General features: G+C 41.5%; 1 protein-coding gene across 5 annotated transcripts in view; it reads left to right on the forward strand.

The window, feature by feature from the left end:
* Window positions 1-19,451, forward strand: part of STXBP5L (syntaxin binding protein 5L) — a 1,301,131-nt gene that overhangs the window by 1,220,258 nt on the left and 61,422 nt on the right. For 2 of the 5 annotated variants that reach the window (XM_069202705.1, XM_069202708.1), the window contains one exon: window positions 4,801-4,902. The exons of 2 other annotated variants lie outside the window; for them this stretch is intronic. In XM_069202705.1, coding sequence (XP_069058806.1) covers window positions 4,801-4,902 — 102 coding nt within the window. The remainder of the gene's footprint in view (window positions 1-4,800; window positions 4,903-19,451) is intronic. One more of the 5 variants, XM_069202706.1, reaches the window with a different exon arrangement.

Here is a 19,451-nt window from a genome sequence, read left to right on the forward strand (position 1 = left end):
ATTGCCCTTTAAAAGCATCTGTAGCGAAAGTCAAGCTTTATTGTGTCAAGATTATAATTCCACTCCTCCTAGCGTGTTTTATAATTCAGTGAAGACCGCTCTGATATATGATCATCTGTATAACAAACGTCTTGGCATTGGATCTAGCAGCCTAGCTCAGGATAACTAGTGCACAAATTAAAGCTCACCTCAGGCACACTTGGGTTCTGAAGATAAAGTTACAGAGCACAGCACTCACACAAATGTCAATTCTCTTTGTTCCAAATCTCACTTCCTACTCTGTTCTGAGCACAGTGCTTATAGAAAACAGCACTAAGCTTTTGGGGGCTATTATGATGGCCTCTCCAAGAGAACTCACAGGTTGAGCTGACAGATCCTTCTGTCTACTCCTTGCAAGAGCAGCAGAGCTGCACCACAGCTCCCAGGCTCTGCCTCTCTGCTCAAACAGTATGGGTTGTTCATGATGCCAACGTCAAGTAGATGGTCCCAGTCACCCTAGTTATGGGTGGTGATGTCAGGGGAGCAGAGGACCTATCTTGAAACCAGTTTTGAGCCAGACATGAACCAGCAACTTAGCTATTCATCTGGCAAGGAAGGTTTCTGCTTAATAATATATGCAGGAGGTAAATAAAGGGCATGATACCTTTTAGGGAAAATCTAACTCTAGATTGGTAGAAATGTCAATGTTTTTTTACTGATCAATATTAGATTTCCCTGCCTGTGACAAACACCTACCTTTAAGTAGGATAGACATCTGACTTCACGTCAAACATCCTGTGAGTCCACAATGGTGACTGCGAGTCTTCTTATGAGAAGAGTAATCTTTCCCTTTCATCTAATGGCTACTGCACAAGAAGTCACAACTGGAGGGCATAGGACTCTGATGGGAGAACATTTAAATGTGCCTACCCTTTGGTGCTGTGCACTAAGGGGCATCTGTCCATGCTCCTGTCTTATTAATGAATTACCCTTTCTCGTAGACAGGAAAGGCTGGGCCCTTGGGCCATGGAACAGACCAGGATTCCAGATGGTACTCACATATTTCACAGAATCTGTTTGAATATTGCCTTGTATCAGTCTTAAAAGTTGCTTGCTACAATCCTAATTCAAAATTAAGAGCTTTCTCGTGAGATTCTGGTCTGTTCCAAAAATCACGCAAGTATAAGTTGCCATCACAAAGTTACAAAAGTACAAGTTAATGTTAACTGGGATAATGTGTGTCAATGGCCTTTTAGCCTCTTTTAAAATACGTCCCATGAGCACAAAGCACAAATATATCTGGCACTGCAGCCAAAATAGTACTATACCTTGGTACTGATTTTAAGGTTACACTATGGCAATAGCACTTCTTCCAAAGTTCTGAGTGTGAAAATATAAAATCTTGAAAGATGCTGGTGAGGACGATGACTCAGTCCAAGAAGCAAAAGACAAGTATAGTGGAATATGTAAGGAAAGAAGACTCTTGATGGCAAAAGAAGATAGGGCTGGAAGGAGTGATCAGTCAGTGGATTTCAAAAAAGTGGACCACTAGGTAAGAATTTGAACTGTAGCAGTGGGAATTATCCGTGATGAAGAGGGGTATCAGGCAAGGGAGCTCGTTTTTAAAGTAGATTGTCAATGGCATAATGAGATGTGAAAAACAGCATTAGGATTTGGAAGAGAACTACCCTTGAAACGAAGTACATCCAGGGAGAGGAATTTACAACGTAGAAAGAAAAGTTTAATCACAGTGGGAAAAAAGGGAAGCCAAGTAAGAGTGTATGCAGAAGTCATGAGACGAGTTACATCAATGAAGGAAAGTGATGGTATAGAAAAGGCCTATTAGTGTATGAGGCAATATCAGAGAAGAGGTCTATCAGTGAAGACTTCTAGGTATCAGAAATGAGATCTATAACTGAAGGCTATAGACATCAACAACATTTGTGTCAGTGAATGCTATAGATACCAGGCAAGAGGCGTGTCAGTGAAGGCTATAGATATCAGACAAAAAGGTGTATCAATGAAGACTGTAGGTATCAGAGGTGAGGTGTATCAGTGTAGGCTATAGCTATTTGACAAGAGTTGTGTCACTGAAGCCTATAGATATCACAGAGAGGTGAAGGCTGTAGATGTCATATGAGTTGTGTCAGTGAAAGCTGTGGACATCCAACAGGAGGTGTATCAGTGAAGGTTAACAATATCAGACCAGAGATGTACCAGTGAAGGCTATGGGTATCAAAAAATAGGTTTATCAGTAAAGGAGGGGGGCATTGAAGAGGTGTTGTATCAGTGATGGAGGCAGAAGTCATTGAAGAGGCATATCAGAGAAGACAATCAACAGTAAAAAAAGAAATAGGAGAATGAGTGAAGGAGATATCAGGGAAGGTGTAATAATAAAAGAAGAAACTATCAGGGAAGAGGGGTATTAGTGAGTGAGGTAGCAGAGAAGGATATCTTGACAAAGAATTGAGATTGCAAGGAAGGGCATATCAGCGAGGACGTAGAGAGATATCAGTGTAAAAGGGAGATATCATAGAAGAGAAGCATCAATAAAGGCAGGAGATTTTACATAACTGGAGTATCAGTAAAACAAGGAGATACCATCAAAGGGACAAATGAGTGAAGGCTTCAAGTATTAAAGAATAGGTGCATCAAAAACAGAAATACAGTATTATAGAAGGGGTGTATCAGTGAAGGAGGTAGACATCAGAGAAGAGGGATATTATTGAATGCATGAGATATCAGAGAAAAGGCATTTCACCCATTGAAGAAGATGTCAAAAAAGACGTTATCAGTGAAAGACAGTGAAATCATAGAAGAGGCATATCAGAGAATGAAGAAGATATCATCAAAGAAACGTATCAGTGATGGAGATGTATATTAAAGAAGAGGCAAATCAATGAAGAAGGGAGGTATTAAAAAAGAGGCATATCAGTGAACGAGCAAGATGTCATAAAAAGATATGTAATTGAAGAAGAAAGTCACCAGAGAAGCAGTGTTTCAGTGAATGAAGGACAAATCAACATATCATGGGAGAAAGGGGATAGGAAAAGGCATATCATTGAAGGATATCGTAGAAGAGGTATGCTGCTGCAGGAAAGAGATCACAGAGGCAGTGTATCTGGGAAGCAATAAGACAGCAGAGAAGAGATACATTACAGAAGACAGGAGATACCAGAGAAAAGGCATAACAGTGAAAAGAGGTATGTGGATGAGTAAATCTGCGTATCATAGAAGAGATGCATTAGTGAAAGACGTGAGAAGGCGCACATCAGTAACATAAGAGAATATCATAGAAAAGGAAGATTGGTAAGGACAGATATATTTATCCTAAACTTTCCTGCAGCAATCAAAGTTGCTGTGCTGCGTTGCGTGAAAGGATGCGAGCAGAAATGCTCCATATTTACAAAGATATGGAGCTTTGATGTTCTCTTCTTGTGCTGGTGCACTGTGTCCTGCCTAGCGCCAACGCAGGCACCCTTGCAGCTTAGGGCAAGGGTGCCTGCATTGCAGGCAGGATTGTTTCTGTGCAGGAAAACAATCCTTGGAGGCATTTTCCTCTTTGTATGTGTGCTTCAGCATGCAGCACACATGGAAAGAGGAAATAATGAGAAATAAAGATATTTCTCCTTGTAATGCCTGACTTGGGAAGGCATAGCATTTTGATGCTTTTCCAGGTTTACTAGCATTAGTAAATCCGGGACTGCGGCAAAATCCATGGTGGATGCTTGGGAATGCCCACGCTCCACCAAAGGAATGCCTCCAAACTTGAAATTTCATGTAATGCAGTACTAAAAGATGTGTTGCCTTACATTTCTTTACAAAGTCCCACAAGGTAGCGCAAATCACCCCATCATCAATCACAAAGGCTTGATAAATCTGGCCCAAGTTGTATTGTTCCATAAACATACATCAGTTCAGATTTTATCGCTGAAAGGTAGAGATAGCATAGAAATGGTGTATCAGTGATGGGTGGAGAGATCAGAGATGAGACATAGCTGTGAAGGAAGGAGACCCAAGACAGCTTCTACATCAGCTAAGGCATTATGCCAAGTAAAGGCGTTAGAAGCTTGTGAAGGGAGGTGTAAAGGAAGGTGACAGGTCAGGAAAAAAGGTCTATTACTGAAGAAGCAAGATCTTGAGGAAAATTATTATCAGGCAGGTAAGGTCAAGGTGACAACCACTGCAGCTTGACAACAAGATGTCAAGCAGCTGAACTGTCTCTGCGTGAAAAATCTGTGAAGCAAAGGATAATTGTGAAATAATTCACATGGTGGGTCCATATCAAAGAAGTTAGGACAAAGGAAGTGGGTGGCACAGCAGAAGACTGACAAAAAGTGAAGGAGATAAAAGAGGATGGAATTGTGGCTGAAGGAAGGTGTACAGAGATGGAGTAAGGTTGTGTGAGAAAGGAGTAAAGGAGTGCTCGCCAAAAGGTTGGCCAGTGATAATAAAAGGGAAGAAAAATTCTGGCCAACAAGAAAATGGAGTAGATAACTGTAGTGGGAGAGACTAGTTCTGACAAGGTAGTGGTGACAGATCAAACTGAGAATGGAGGAAAGAATTGGAGGAACGCTCCAGGAGAAAAGAACTGTGATGAGGATGTGGTAACCCATGAGGCTAGGAGTACAAGAAGTCAGTGTAAAGAGAGGGGGGCTGCAGAAAAGATGACTGCTGACGAGGAAATTGTAAAGAGTGAGTCTTTGAGTGCCGGGGCATAGCATCAGGTCCTCTACCTCTTGGCTGTTGTCATATTTACATAATTATGATTGTTGGTTCAATTGTTCCTGTCCTTTCGCAATACATGCATTCTTGCGGCAGTAGGTTACATTTCCAGACGGGCAATGCTTCAGCAATTACACGGAGTCAGTACATTCTCACACGACGATTACCCCAGTTCTGCTTACACATGGACGGAGAAAGGTAAGACTTTTCATACTAGCTGTATGTTTTCCTGTCTTGTTGGTGCAGTAGTTGAGATATCTCACGTGTCGTCTTTCAAAATCAGTTGATTGGGCTATGGTTATTTACTTTAAGGTGAAATTAAATATATGCCACAGTGATTCAAGGATGTCTCCAAGAATGTGGTTCATTTGATGGTCATAGTTAATCATTCTACTATTATAATGAACCCTTCCCAAGGATTAGGAGGTCGGGTTGATTACATTTATAAGGCAAGACTGTGAATCTTGGGTTTAATGTGAAAAGTTATCAATGTTTGAATATATGTTAGTATGGGTCAAAGTTCTGGTTGTGAGTGAATTTAAAATGGTTGATTACATATGGTGCATCTGCAGCATTTCTGCATCACCTCTCTCTTCTACTCTTTTTGTTGTTTCTTCTTCCCACCATCTCTATTCTGATTACAGGTGATACTGATTTCTCACTGGGGGCCACTAATATCTCTGATAGAAAGGAATTTGTGATTTAATGGTTCCACAGGCTTTACTTTTCTTTACTGCTATAGTGATCTGGGTGCCTGGCAGAGTGCCTGGACTGATCAATTTTTGATTTCATTTGAGGATATCCTTTAAGGTTTGATAAATGCAAAAAGACAGACATATACTTGCATTTGGCTAAAAAGAATTGTTTTACATGAACTGATCCTATATTTAAAGAACCAGTTAGGTGACTGACTGAAATAACCACAGCAGAGAGATGTGTTATTCAAGAAAATCTAAATTGCTGTGAATAGTTCTTAAATTGCCACAAAGAAACATATCAGATCTTGTCACTTGATTTAATGATATGATGTAGCAGGAATACATTCAATATGTTGACTCTGGCTGTAGTTGGAAATAAAAGAAAGATTTTATCAAAATAACAAGTGCTTAATAAAAAAAGGTGCCATTTGATGTAAAAAAAAAGAAGCCAAACCAGGTTGCATTAACGCCCAGTCACTCCCTCTGATGGATTTTTCAAGGAGTAAGCAGATACTCCCCTCTAATTTCAGTAATTCTGGTTGTAATGTTGGCATAATGGACAAAAAATAATTATGGAAATGAACAAAAACTGTTCTTTGGTCTTCATGTTCTCTGGCATGAAGATGGTATTCTTCCACTGATGAAAGCTCTTAAACCAACCAAAAAGTTGGATAATATCTTCCTGGTGGGACTAGCTGTTGAGCGTGCAGATGTTTTGGTGTGAACAGTGATAATGATCTTCAGCCTCAGCCAGTTGTTTCTGAACTTCTTAAAGTTCTGGTCCCCCTTTCTAAAGAAAGGTACTCTGCATCCAAAGGAGCCAGGTTACAAAAATCATTCATCTGGTCTCATTTATGTCATGGAGAAAATTTGCACTGAGCAGTGAAAATAATGAAAAAAACATTTGGGCTTTCTCCATACAATATTTAGTCCCAAACACATAACCAAGACGGCACTTGTAAACGTATGGGATGGCACTCGAGATGGCTGATGACTCTGTGGCTTTGCTTGATTCGTGGCTGTCTACATCCCATGGATCACCAGGCTCACCTCATCTGGCTTAGGATAGTATCTGGTGTATCAAAGCAAGACATTGGATGATTTTAGTCCTTTTGAGAGAATAGTCTCTGGTGGGTGAGGAAGGAAATCTTGTTCCTCTGGCCATATCAGTCTATTATGTGGCCCCGTAGACTTTGTCACTATTGCCACTACTAATTGGCTACATACAAGGGGCCAGATTTAGTAATGTTTCATGCAACACAACAAAGCAAATTGCTGTGTTGTGTAAAAGGGAGAGCAGAAATGCACCAAATCTAATTACATTTTTCACACTTATGCTCTCTCATAGCATTAGTGCACTTCAAGCAGCTCTAGCACCAATGAAAGCACCCTGGAACCATGATGTGAGAGAGCCTGCATTACAAGCAGGATTGTTTTTGTTCAGGAAGATATGCCTTCCTGCACAAAATCAATTATTTGGAGACATATTGCGTAAGAATGATGTAACAAGGAGAAATTCAGATATTTCGCCTTGTCAGCCATCCTTGAATAGGTGCACCATTTTGGCGTGAATCCAGGATTACTGTATTTAGTAAATCTGGGTTTGCATCAAAATCCATGGGTGGACGCATAGGCACCTCCATGTTCCACAGATGGAACGCATCCCTGATGCAAAGTAACGCAGGGAGTCAGGAAGTAGAGCATGGTGTCCAAAGTGCAGCAGGCCTTCCTTTTTATTACCCTGCCCATTCTGAGACACACCAGGAAATAAAGAAGTTAAAATGAAAGGGGACATTAGAAATGTGGCATCCACACAAACAACATTCTGAGATGTATTGTACCATAATTCTAATGGTGTTCAAAGATCATAAAGAAGAAACATTCTAGTAAGTTAACAATAAGTTCCTCTGTATTGGTTGCTGGAGTTAATGTTCGTCTCTCCGCTTTCTTCCAATTCATACGCTGCCAGTCAAATTTCAACCAAGATGTTTTTCATCAGATCAGTCATGTGGTCTTCCTGATGAAGTTGCCTTGTAATCAGACTAAGTCTGTCTTTAGTCATCTCAGTTGAAGCCATATTTTCTAGATCCTTACTATCTGCTTCCATCGGAACCTCCACAATTCCACAATTATGGTACAAGGACTGACAGTAAATGAAATTGAAGAAGTTTATGGCCCTTGGACTTTCAGAGCTTGTTTTCAATTCTTGATTCATTGGAAAGACTATCCATCTAGTGAGAGATTGTGGGTAGATAGTTCTTCTGATCATGCTTTATTTCTGGATTGACATTTTTAAAAAAATTATCCCAATAAACCTAGAGCCTCAGGTCTATGACCAAGGCTTACCAGAAGTCTGTTTGCAGTCAGATGAAGACTGTGCAAACAGAGCACACTCAGGAAACACACCTAGCATGTGGTTCACTGTCTTCACAGCCTGATGGTTCAGTGATTGCAATAACCGCAGAGGTGTTCTGCACTCTGTTTGAGGCATTGGTTTAGTTCACGTGGGCAGCTATAGAACTGTAGAATTTGGCAGTTTGCAAAGAATGTCAAACTTAAACGTATTCTTTGCATCTTTAGCTAACGCCATGATTCTGAGGGAAAAGGCTTCTTGTGATTGCCTCCTTTAAGTATTATACAAACAGGAACTGACACCACAGAAAAGACTCATAGTTTATCTTGGAATGGAAACTTCCAGTAGGGTTGCCTGGCCAATCTATCATTTTGGGAAGGGTAGTTCACAGATCTGGCCATGCCCCTTCCCTCAGAATCATGGCGTCAGCAAAACATGTGAAGCATGCTGTTCCACTCCCAGATTCTGGAGTTCCACCACCACCCATGTATGCTTACGCCTCCAATTGATCACAGAACACACCCTGCACCCTAGTGACTTTAACCGGAAAACCATCACTACAGCCCATGCCTCGAGGATGCACAGCAACAAGTGCAACACCCAGCAACATGCCATCTGAGTGTGTAGTCTTCCTCTGGCTACAGACAGCCTCTGTCAGATGTGACATTGATGGTGTAACGTTAACTTGACACAATCATTCTGAGGTGGTCTGGTGTATGTGGGCATGCATTACTAGATAGATAGACCAGCAAGTCATCCAAACCTTTGTCCACTGTGAGGTTGACTCACCAGGTAGGCCACACATTGTGGCGGTCAGATTTCTTATTAATGTACAGTTTAAAGAAGAAGTCTTGATTTCACAGTGAGAAGAAGGATGGGGAGATGAGATGATGGTAATGGATGGAGTTTTCAGACTTGCATTCTTGTTATGATAGTAATGCTTTCTAATATCATTTAGTACACATTGGCTCTGGCCCCTGAAAAAATGTTGACACTGCCACTAAATTAGAGTAAGCTAATGATCAGCGTGTTTGTTTCCAAGTGTGAGCTCTCGTGATCACTGCATGCCTGTTTGAAATGTTTAATCTTGGTAAACAAATTAACAATTAGAAATAGTCCCTGCACCTTGCAATGGTATAGTACCCAGCACGAGCACAGTACATTCTTCCTAATTGTTCTCTGTAAGGGTAGGACTGGTCAAGCAGTTCTGGTTATTACAATAATTGTTTCAGATATAGTAAAATAATAATTATAAAGGATAATTATGTTATATAGTCGTACCTACAGATATCTACACTCCATGAAAAGGCAGCTAATTTACTCCATTTGAAATATCATTGTTTTCACTTTGAAAGAAAACAACACCCCATTGCCACCTGGATGAAATTAGCTAAGTTGACCTAAGTTGAACACCATGCTATAAATCTATTACACGTTTTCTGCATCTAAATGTTTACGGTACATATTTGATTCAGCTGTGACTTTGGTAAGCTATACCACAGTCATTAATTATGCAAGGATTGTGCGAAGTAATTGATATTGGTACATGATATTTTTTATGGTAGGTTTGCAGTTCAGATGGTGTATTGTAATGTTCACCTATGAGTTATTGCAGTGATGTTAAGCTCTCATGTGCAGACCCCTGGGTGCCCATAAAGCTCCCGAGGAGGACCACAACTGGTGGTTGTCTGAAGTTAAATATTAGCCTAATAATAAAGTACACACATATAAACAAACAAAAGAAAAAATTGGAAATTTTAAAATGCTCTGTAAATGTGATGGAATTTGAAAGTCAGTACCTTTAATTTGATTCATGGGAGCAACATAAGTACAGCAAACAGAATTATGGAGGTTGTGGCCTCAATGGAAGCACAAGAATACTCCAACAAAAAGAAAGGATCCATTAGGAGCAAAAAAAACAAAATGTAGCATAAAAGTTTGTCTTCTATAAATAAAACAACAATTGAAAAGGCTCCAAACTTCCCGTTAAAGCTTCGACCTTTTTTACATGTGTTTGTTTGCGAATTAAATAAAATAATTAATTATTTGCATGACATAAACTTGTTTCTGTAGTTTTGCGTTTTTTTTGAGGATCCAGTCATAAAAATAGCTTATGTCCCAGCATCCAATAGTGATTCAGTGGGGGTCCGCAGAAGTAAAAAGGTTAAGACCACTGAGTTAGAGCGAAGAGGGATAAAGTAAATTCAACACAAATCAATGGATCAATCAACTGGATCAATTTATCATAGTCTGTAGATGTGTGTAACTGACAGCACAATAGCATGTTATGATATTAAGATATTATTCCATTTTTAAAACAATCCCATTGGGTAGCTAGTTTCATAACCATAAATGAAAGCTCTTCTTGAAAGTAAAAACCCTGAATATTTCCATGAATAAACATCAGGGGAGGGCTCAGGATTTCTTCTCTGAAGTTTTCCCAGAAATTAGTTTTTACACATAATAATGAGAGGGACAGGTTGTGTTATGAAAAAAAATTAAGAATGCTCTATTTGTTCCTTATTGCATAGGTTTGTACCAAATAGTAAATGTGTGGATTATTGCCCGAGAGGGAGTGGGTGTCTTCTTATGGTCCTTTGGTGGGAGGAGGGACATCTTTAGACATTGGCTAGATATCTGTAATAAATGTGTATTGTAGTGATGGTCAAAAAGTAGTAAATCTCTACCTTAAATCCTAACTGATACCCAGTGCCGTCTTTAGGGCGATACAAATGGTGCCCTCCCACCAGACACCAAGATTGAGAGGTCTCGCTCTGCATGACTGGCTAAGGTAATATAGAAGCAGCCTGGAGAGATCTTTGTGGAGGTGCCATATTTTAGGGGATACTTTCACAAGCATGATAACTCTGGTGGTTAATGCACTTGTTAGAGAGATCTGCAATTTGTCTAGTCACAGTTTTGACTCATGAAAAAGTAGCATATAGATTGAATGCTCCCACTGCAAAGAACAACGTGTGAAATGCAGATCACAGATTAGTATTTATGTAGGTAGCTCAGTGAGATGTTGCTTTTGTCACAGTGATCTTTTTGTTACTTGGAGTTCATAAGTTACTGTCCTACTAATGTAGCGCATTTCATTATGAAATGGCATCAAAGCACTGCATGCAAATTGAAAGGCATAGATTTAACCCGTTATTGAGTTATCCCCTCAATCTTTCGTTATGAAAAGATTGCTAAAAATGATTCGTTTTGGGTAGTAAGTAATGCAATGTTATTATTATTATGAAAGTCCAATCTTTGTCTTTTGTTTCAGATCCTGAGTTTATGAGGCACATTTACTAACACGTTGTGCCTGGTTTGCATCAGAAAAGTGAAGCTAAAGTGGTGCAAAGTGTTGTTTTGGGGCTTACTTTCCAGTGCAAATCCTAAATCGTGTTTGACAGTAGCCCTAAAGTAACACGAAGCAACACTATGTGCTAATTTAAGACAAGGAGGCATACTATGGGTGCTACATGATATTCCCTTGCACTCACCCGTGGATTTTAACACTAATCCGTATCCATTAACTTTGATAGAAAGGGATTTTCATCAAAAACATTTGGACAAAAGAATTCTTTTCTTCAAACCTTTCTAGCTTTGCATGTGTGCTACACTGTACAGCACATATACAAAGTAGTAAAGCGTTAAACTTTGTCAAAGCTTACAATTTTAATGTACCCTTCCAGTATAAAACCTATCCTTGACATCACGCTCACACCCTTGCACCATGGCGTAAGGGAGCTTGCATTCGTGCAGTCCAGCCTAACGTATGCCACTACTGAGCGAGAGTGTAATAGCACCGTAGCTTAGTAGACATGGGGCCAGACGTACATAGCGTTTTTGAGGTCAGAAATGGCCTGATAGCAAAAAAGCATTTTTCAATGTACAAAGGTAAACTGCAATTCCTTAACTACTGAATCGCAATTCGCGACCCAATACTGATTCGGTATTTGGAAGCGGTCTGATTAGGGCGTCTCTTCCAAAAATTGCAGTGGTATGTATTCGTATTTTATGGCTAAATTGCATTCACAAAATAGTATTACTTTACCATCAATTTGAACTTGGTGTTAACAAATAGGGAGGGGGGCGCCATGGGACCCTCACCCCCCTTTGAGAATGATAAAAAAAATATTAGGAGGTGGGACTATTGGCTACTATTAAAACAAGCATTTGCAATGCAACAGGTCTTGCGTTTGCTCATGTTAGAGCTGATCGCGTTGTAAACTCCTAACCCGACTTTTCATCTATCGGCAAAAGTGCTTTTATGTACGTAACCTGAAAAAGTGAAATTAACTGTGTAAAGCACTCGACTTCTGCCAAGTGAAATCGTGCTAGGAAAATAGAGAAAAAGTAGTCCACGATCCGACAGAAAAAAGCGAGCCTCGCACGTTTTCTGTACTTGGTCGATGCGCTCGAGGAGAGCTAGCCACCGGAAAAGGCATAACGTATGCATGCCTTCAACTAATGAAAGCAAGCAGATTTTACTAGGCAAGCCCACGAACCAATGAAAAACACTGACGTGACGTCGACAGGGCTCCGAGCCCTTTTCTAATAACTAAAGCGTCTCGCTGTGATATGCATGCACAAGCGCATGCAACGCAGGCTCGACCCTAAAAAAGAAACCTAAATGTTTTCTTTTCTTTTTGAAACACATACCATTTTCCTTTGAGGAAAATGGGTTACCTTTAGAAAAGCAATCACAGACATGGTGATATGTTGACCTCAGGAGGGCACCATCCCTGTGATGGCTGCGATTCCTATTGACAATTAACTCATTAGTATTCATGAAGTGGGTTGATATGCGACCCATTAGGAATTGCTATTTTAAACATAAAACTGTCATACATTAGGAATTTGATTTCCAAATTGTGATTTGGTTAGAAGCCCAATTGGAAAATTGCAGTTACTTATGTTGATATATCAGGCCCATGGAGTCATTGCACTCCCTCCTCACGCGACATAGCAAAGCAATGTTTTTTGCTGCATTTCGTAAAAACATAGTTCATCTGCTTCTTCGTTTCTCCAAACCAAGCATTGTTAACATATAGCACCTACCAGAATGGATTGCATGTGACTTCTACACGCTGTAGTCCTCACTGTCTTAAGAAACATTTCCTGTACATTGATCTACACGCTTGCATGACTCCTTGATTCTATAACATGTTTGTGAAACAAAGCACTGTGGTAGCCTATACTGGTATGGTTAGCACTGTAATATAAACAAATGTGAGCGAGGGGCTAAGTAGAGATGAGAGGAGCCATTGGTGGTTGGTAGTGAGGGAATCCGTGAAGAAAAAGGTCATTGGAGGTTTGCCAACAAAGGTTGTTCCACCAGGCACCACCAAGGCTAAAATCTGCCCTGTTGATACCTGTCTACAGAATCAGAATGTGCAGACTGTAATTTGTGCTAAGCACCATAACTGGAGAGTCAGCATGTTGCTTTTGGCTCCAAAAATGTTTAGCTTTTGGAAACAAAATCAAAAAAGGCCCATTCTGGAACTGACACACTTAAAAAAAATATATATATGTTTATTGAACTTTGGCACGTATATGAAATCCACATACCAATTACAATACCAACAGCCCTGGTCTGAGAAGGGGTAGTCAGACATGCATTGTTCATGCTCAGCCATAAAAATATCCAACATAATGGCATCAGGCACCTCCCGGGCATCCATGGAGGAGCGAGAGAGCCGAGCAGGCAAAACATAAAGCATGTGTGGTAGGCATATGAGTCAAACCAAGACATAAGGCAAAAACAACACACATATCCTTGTTTCCGCATGAACAATGCAAAAGAATCAACAGATCTAACCCGTGTGTGTGTGTGTGTGCACCCAGCTCAGTGCCCCCCGAGCCCTGTGCTCGACGTCTCACCAGGACCTTCTCTGCTATAGTGACACTGACATTGCTCGTCAGCAAGCACTCATCTTGCTATTGACCGACTGCCAGGGCGCACCTCTGAGGCTAATGGTCGTACGGCCACCTTTGCACAGCTCCCTAGTTTGGGTACAAGTGCTTTCACTGAGGGTGGTCTTCTGAGATCGCCTCTAACTTCTCTAAGTAGTGAACTATTTTGGCCTGGGGGGACCTCTCCTCTTCCCCCATGCGTAATATCCTATGAACCGCCAGCTCAGCCACAGCCCACTTGCGCAATTCAGCTCACCCATGGCTCAGATGGGGGGGGCGGCCTCTAATTCCCAAACCATGGTTATATATCGCTTTGCAAGAATCAGAGCCAGCTTCTGAAATCACAGCAGGCCCTTCGTCTTCCTAGAGATATGACCGGTATATAGTAAACACCGTCTGAAAGTGAAACACTCAACACCTCTCATCTACTGCACTTTAAAATGGCAAAGCTGTAGCAGTAAGTGCTACGTTTTTAAAAAAAAGTTGTAATTTATGGAGTGGAGAATTGGAAAAAATGTATTGGTGTGTATTAAAAACCAATAAAGAACATTAAAACATGAATGGCCTCTAAAATATTGAAACTAAAATAATGGTTAATGCCATCCTTATAATACAGTCAAATTCAGTAAAACATGATGCACAGATCTCTTGAGAGAATTTACTAATTGAAAAGTGCCACAAACATACTTGACAAGCCTCAAGATCATCTGTACATTAGATCGATATTAAGCGGTGAGCTGTGGATTCTTCTGTTATTCGACCAGCGGCAGTTTCTTCATTAGGGCGGGGGAGCGTTACCTAACCCTCCGAGGCACGCTAAATGTGAAAAATAGCAATTAAATGATTTCATTGCCACTTTATTTTTCACCAGTCGATGCCTCTGCCGCTAGCCTGCTCCCGAGCAAGGAGACATGCTGGGCGTGTCCTCTACTGAGGATTGGAGCAGTGGCTTGAATCTACGCTCCAAATTGCGCATGTCACTTTGGCTGGCCAAAGTAACATGCACCCTTTGAAGCTCTCTTAAAACAACTTGGTGGAGACTAAGCACAGGCCTCCAGGGCCTCAAGCAGCGTTCAGCCAAGTCACTCCATCCAAACCAGGCACTTCTCTCATGCTAGTTAGCAGCATAAGAGAAGCATCTGGATTGTTTAGGGAATCATCCTTAGTTCATCAGATGGCAAAGGAACACCAAGAAGGAGGCGGAACGCGCCACTAAGTACAATTTTATTTATTAGGAATGTGTTGTGTAGGTAAGTGTAGTGATGAAGTTGGTAGTTATGTTTTTTTGAGTTTTGGAGGGAGGGATTGTTTAATTTAAGTTTTTGGGAAGCGATGGGGCACTCCTCTTACCCCACCTCTTTCTGAGGCTACCAGTCGCCCCTGTCTTTGACACCCTGCTACAGACCCAAGACTGTCTGGACAAAAGCACTGAGAGGCATGAGAGGCAAAGGACTCTCTTAGTACACCAATTAAGTCATTGCTTTATAGGCAGCTCAACCTTGCCTAGATTAATTGAAGGGAATCACAAAAGCTGCACATGCACATTTTTATTGTGAATATGCTGCACAATAGGAATAGTTAGATAGACTGATAGTTTTCCTCTATCACAGAAATCTGCTAGATGCGCTGAATGGCTTCCATTGATAAACAATTTGAGAACATGTGTGCAGGAAATTAAGCAAAAGTCCCTCTTCACCTTCCTCTTAAACTCCCAATATTATAAACCCTTGTTCCAGAAAGTGATCTAAATCGTTCAGCGATTCATTCTCAAACAGTATTTGGCAAGTTGGAATTTGCAGCAAGAGATTGCCCAAAAGCCCAGTTCAAGACTGAATCACACTTGTTTGACTGCCCATGGTAGTTATAACACCAACCTGAATAGTAACCACTGGTGAAGGGCAAGCTAAGGGCCATATTTATGAAGGCCCTTGCGCCACTGTAGCTTAATTTTTATGACACTAATGTGGCATTAGGTTGGCAAAAACGCTGCGCCATATTTACCAAGTGGCGCAATGCCTGCATTGCACCACTTTGTAAACCCTAGTGCCACATTATGCCTGCGTAAGGTATAATGTATGCAAGGGGGGAGCGTTCCGGTGTTAGGACGCCAAGAAAATTTGCAGAGTGGAATCTATGACATTCCACTGCGCCATTTTCAGCGTAAACTTTAACGCCTGCCTAAGGCAGGCATTAAAATGAGGCTCCCATTGTTTTCAATGGGCCTCCTTTAACTCTGCAGGATTAGCGTCCAAGTGTTTGGTGCTTATCCTGCAGAGCGCCAAACTAGCATCAAACGTTTCCTGACGTGCGCTATGGTGCACCGTATCACAAATACGGCACACACATGGTGTCGTTAGATGCCAGTAGGGAGGGCAGAAAAAGTGGCGCATCAGCTCTGATGCGCCACTTTTTCATAAATATGCCTCTAAGTGGCCAATGGACCAGAGACCACTTCATGTGTGTACCAGAGAGTGGGAAGGAATTTTGTTTTTATACCCTTAAAAACAGTCTGAATTGAGGGCCAAGCCATCTTCATGCAAATACATCCTTAGACTGTAGTTAATATTAGATGCACTGATTTTAAGTACAGTAAATGGCACAGTAGATTTACTAATGTTTGTTTGGGTGTTCATGCGGTGCAAAGCAATTTTGTGTTGCGCAGGACTTTATAATTTATACTAAATAGGGACTATGTTTTGTTTCACATTTCACCACCCAAGCACACATGCAAGAACGTTAGTAGGTCTGCCCCAACCCCTTTCTATTCAATTGTAAAAAAATGTGGTAATTAGTTGAGAGGGTCACAGCCCCATTCAGGCAGTAACAACAATCCTTGTCAGGGTGAACCACAAAATTCACTAAATTAGCCTGTGCTTAACCATCTACTAGCTTGTCACAAAAGCAGTCAGGCTGAACTTAGAGCTTATGTATAAAATAGTTATGCAGCACACAACACAAGAAACATCCCAAACCAATTTAGAACAATGGGATACATTTTAGTAAATAAAATGATACCAGAAAGACAAAAATCCAATCAGTAGAACCAGAAATATTCATTTTATAATGTTTTGCTAAAAATAGTGCCTAAAAGCACAAAATGACCAGTGGCCATCTGGTCGCACTAGACTGAAAGGAAGTCACAAGTTCAGGCTGAACAAGATTGAGTGCGGGTCGGACACAGGGACCAGGCTAGCCATGCTAAAAAGTTACCTTCTAAAGTCTGATGCAAAGAGTTCCGTTCACGTTGGAGGAAACCAGGAGGAAGATAATGAGCATCATGAATGGTTGTCGTTGTAGGGGGAAAAGCAGGCAAGGCATTGCAGACAGCCATTGCTGTAGTGCGAAAAGCCGGTGGAATGTTGCAGACGGTTGCTGTAGCTTCCTGTTGCCAGTCATCATGGACTGTCATTGCTGTAGCGCGAAGTGCAGATCTCGCATTGCTGGTCATTGTGGGCAGTCAATGGTGCGATAAGCAGGCTTCACCAGAGCTTCGCATTGGTGACTGTCGCAGGTAGAGTCGTTTCACTGTCAGCTGTCCTGTTCCTGGTTGCGAGGAGACTAAACTTAAGGATTTTCACCTTTTCTCTTAGAAGGAACTCCCACTGATGCCTGACAAGGGTCCAGGATCTGGGGGCACATTTTGGGGCTCAAGACGTATTCCAGCAGAGGCCACCAACAGGACTCAGGCAGGTCCAGTTGGAGGTCAAGGCAGGTCCAGTTGCAGCAGGTCAGTTGGGCAGTTGTAGGGAGGCCACAGACGTTTACTGTGTCCCTGTAGCTCACACAGCAGCTCAGCCAACTGACCCTTGGAGTCAGTCTGGGTGGCCTGGGATGAAAGCAAACAGGTCCCATCTTCCTTCTCAGAAAGCAAGGCAGTTCTTCAATCATTAGAGTAGTCCGCTAGCAGCAGGGCAGGCCTTTTTCTGAATCTTTCGCAGGGCCAGGAGTGCTCTGGTGAGTGGCTATGGATGTCCAATATTTATATCTAGTGCTAGCCTTTGCTTGGGGGGTACTACCTCTCTAACTCTCTAAAACTGGTTATGTAAAGTTCTTCCCCTAGTCAAAGCTTCAAACTAGCTGTGGTGATAAAAGTCAGAGCAGGCCTGGTTTCAGGTTCCTTTGTGTGTGCCGTAGGCAAAGTCCTGTGATGTGTATGTGAGGCTGGGTGCAGACTCCCCAGTCACCTTGCCAAGATGGCCCATCCTGTCCACACCTAAGCCCCCTTTGTGTCACTGTCTGCGGCAGAGCCATTCACTGTCATGTGACCCAGGACACTGTCAGAAAGGCACAGTTCTTAAGGACAAGAAAATGCCAACTTTCTAAAAGTGGCATTTTCAGAATTATAACTTAAAATCCTACTTTACCATGAAAGAAGATTTTAAGTTACAATTCATTTGAATGTGAACAGCACGTTTTTTTACCTGCTCCCAATCTAAACTTAGCACTTATTAAATGTAATAAGTTAACCCTGTGTTAGTTAATGGGAAGGCTAGGCTTTACAACAAGGAAAAATTACTTTAGATGTTTTCCACTGCCAAGACATGTAAACTTTAACCAGACATGGCCTACTTTTTAATAGTATGGGCCATATTATGGACCATGCCCTTTTGGACTTTCTTTTGAGTATTAAAAGGAAGGTTTAGGTCTAAAAAAAAGTTTATTTTGCCAGGTCAAAATGGCAGTTTGACACTACGCTACAGGCTTCAGTGGCAAGCCTAATGCATGTTTAAAAGGCTACTTTAGTGGGTGGCACAATGAGTCTGCTGCCCCCAAGTAGCACTTAATTTACAGGCCCTGGGTACAATTAGTGTCATTTACTAGGGACCTTCATGTAAATTTAATGTACCAATCAGGCATTTGCCAATTGTACCATGTTTTAGGAAGAGAGGACAGTCAGTCCTAGGGCCAACAAAACCAATATCATCAACAGAAGGCAAACATCTGAGGGTTACCCCGCAAAAAGGGCAGGGTCCAACACCATTTTTTAAGTAGTTATACCAGGAGACTTTTCCAATTGTGTTCTCCCCAACATTCAAGCCGCATATGTAGAAAGGGTTTTCTTGACAATCATTTCTTGCATCCTGAGAAGAATCTGTGAGCTCCTTTTCCTAAGCAAATCTCACTTCTTACTTGAACCTAGCAAGATCCACAGCTTTGGGCTTACACCCCACATCCCTCAGTGTACTAAAGACTTTTGGAGTCCTTAAACCCAGGCGCCAAGTGTAGCTAAATACAGCTTCGATTCTTCAACAGTTGTGTCCTCATTTTGTGTACCCTCATATACAGAAGATGTTACTTTGTGTACCCACATTAGATATAGGCAGTGATTAATCGTGTGCAATCCAGCCTGGACTATCCAAACACTATAAACTAGGCTGATCAGACTACTTACTAAAATTGCAGAATGCGCTCAAGGGGCCATGCTATTTAACACTGCGCAGAAATACAGACTGTGCACCATTTTACATCCAAAATGCGATGTCATCCCATATAGCTGCAAACATGCCTGGTTTTGCGAGATCGCAGCATTGCAAAACAGTTTTATCCTCCGCGCAACCCACCTTTTAATGCAAAGGGGGGGGGGGTTCTCTCTTGGAGGCAGGTGCCACTGGTACCCTAGGACCCTATGCTTTTGAGGGCTGATTGACTGTGTACTACATGACATGTGGTGCACAATCAGTGCACCTCCTGTGGGCCCCTTTTTTCTTGTTCCCCTGTCTGTAATACAGAAGGAGCAGAGGCTTGGGGTGTGAGGCCATGCCCTCAGGAAAATGAGGAAATGCTAT

This window comes from Pleurodeles waltl, chromosome 8 (genome assembly GCF_031143425.1).
Source record: "Pleurodeles waltl isolate 20211129_DDA chromosome 8, aPleWal1.hap1.20221129, whole genome shotgun sequence".
NCBI classification, from domain to species: domain Eukaryota; kingdom Metazoa; phylum Chordata; class Amphibia; order Caudata; family Salamandridae; genus Pleurodeles; species Pleurodeles waltl.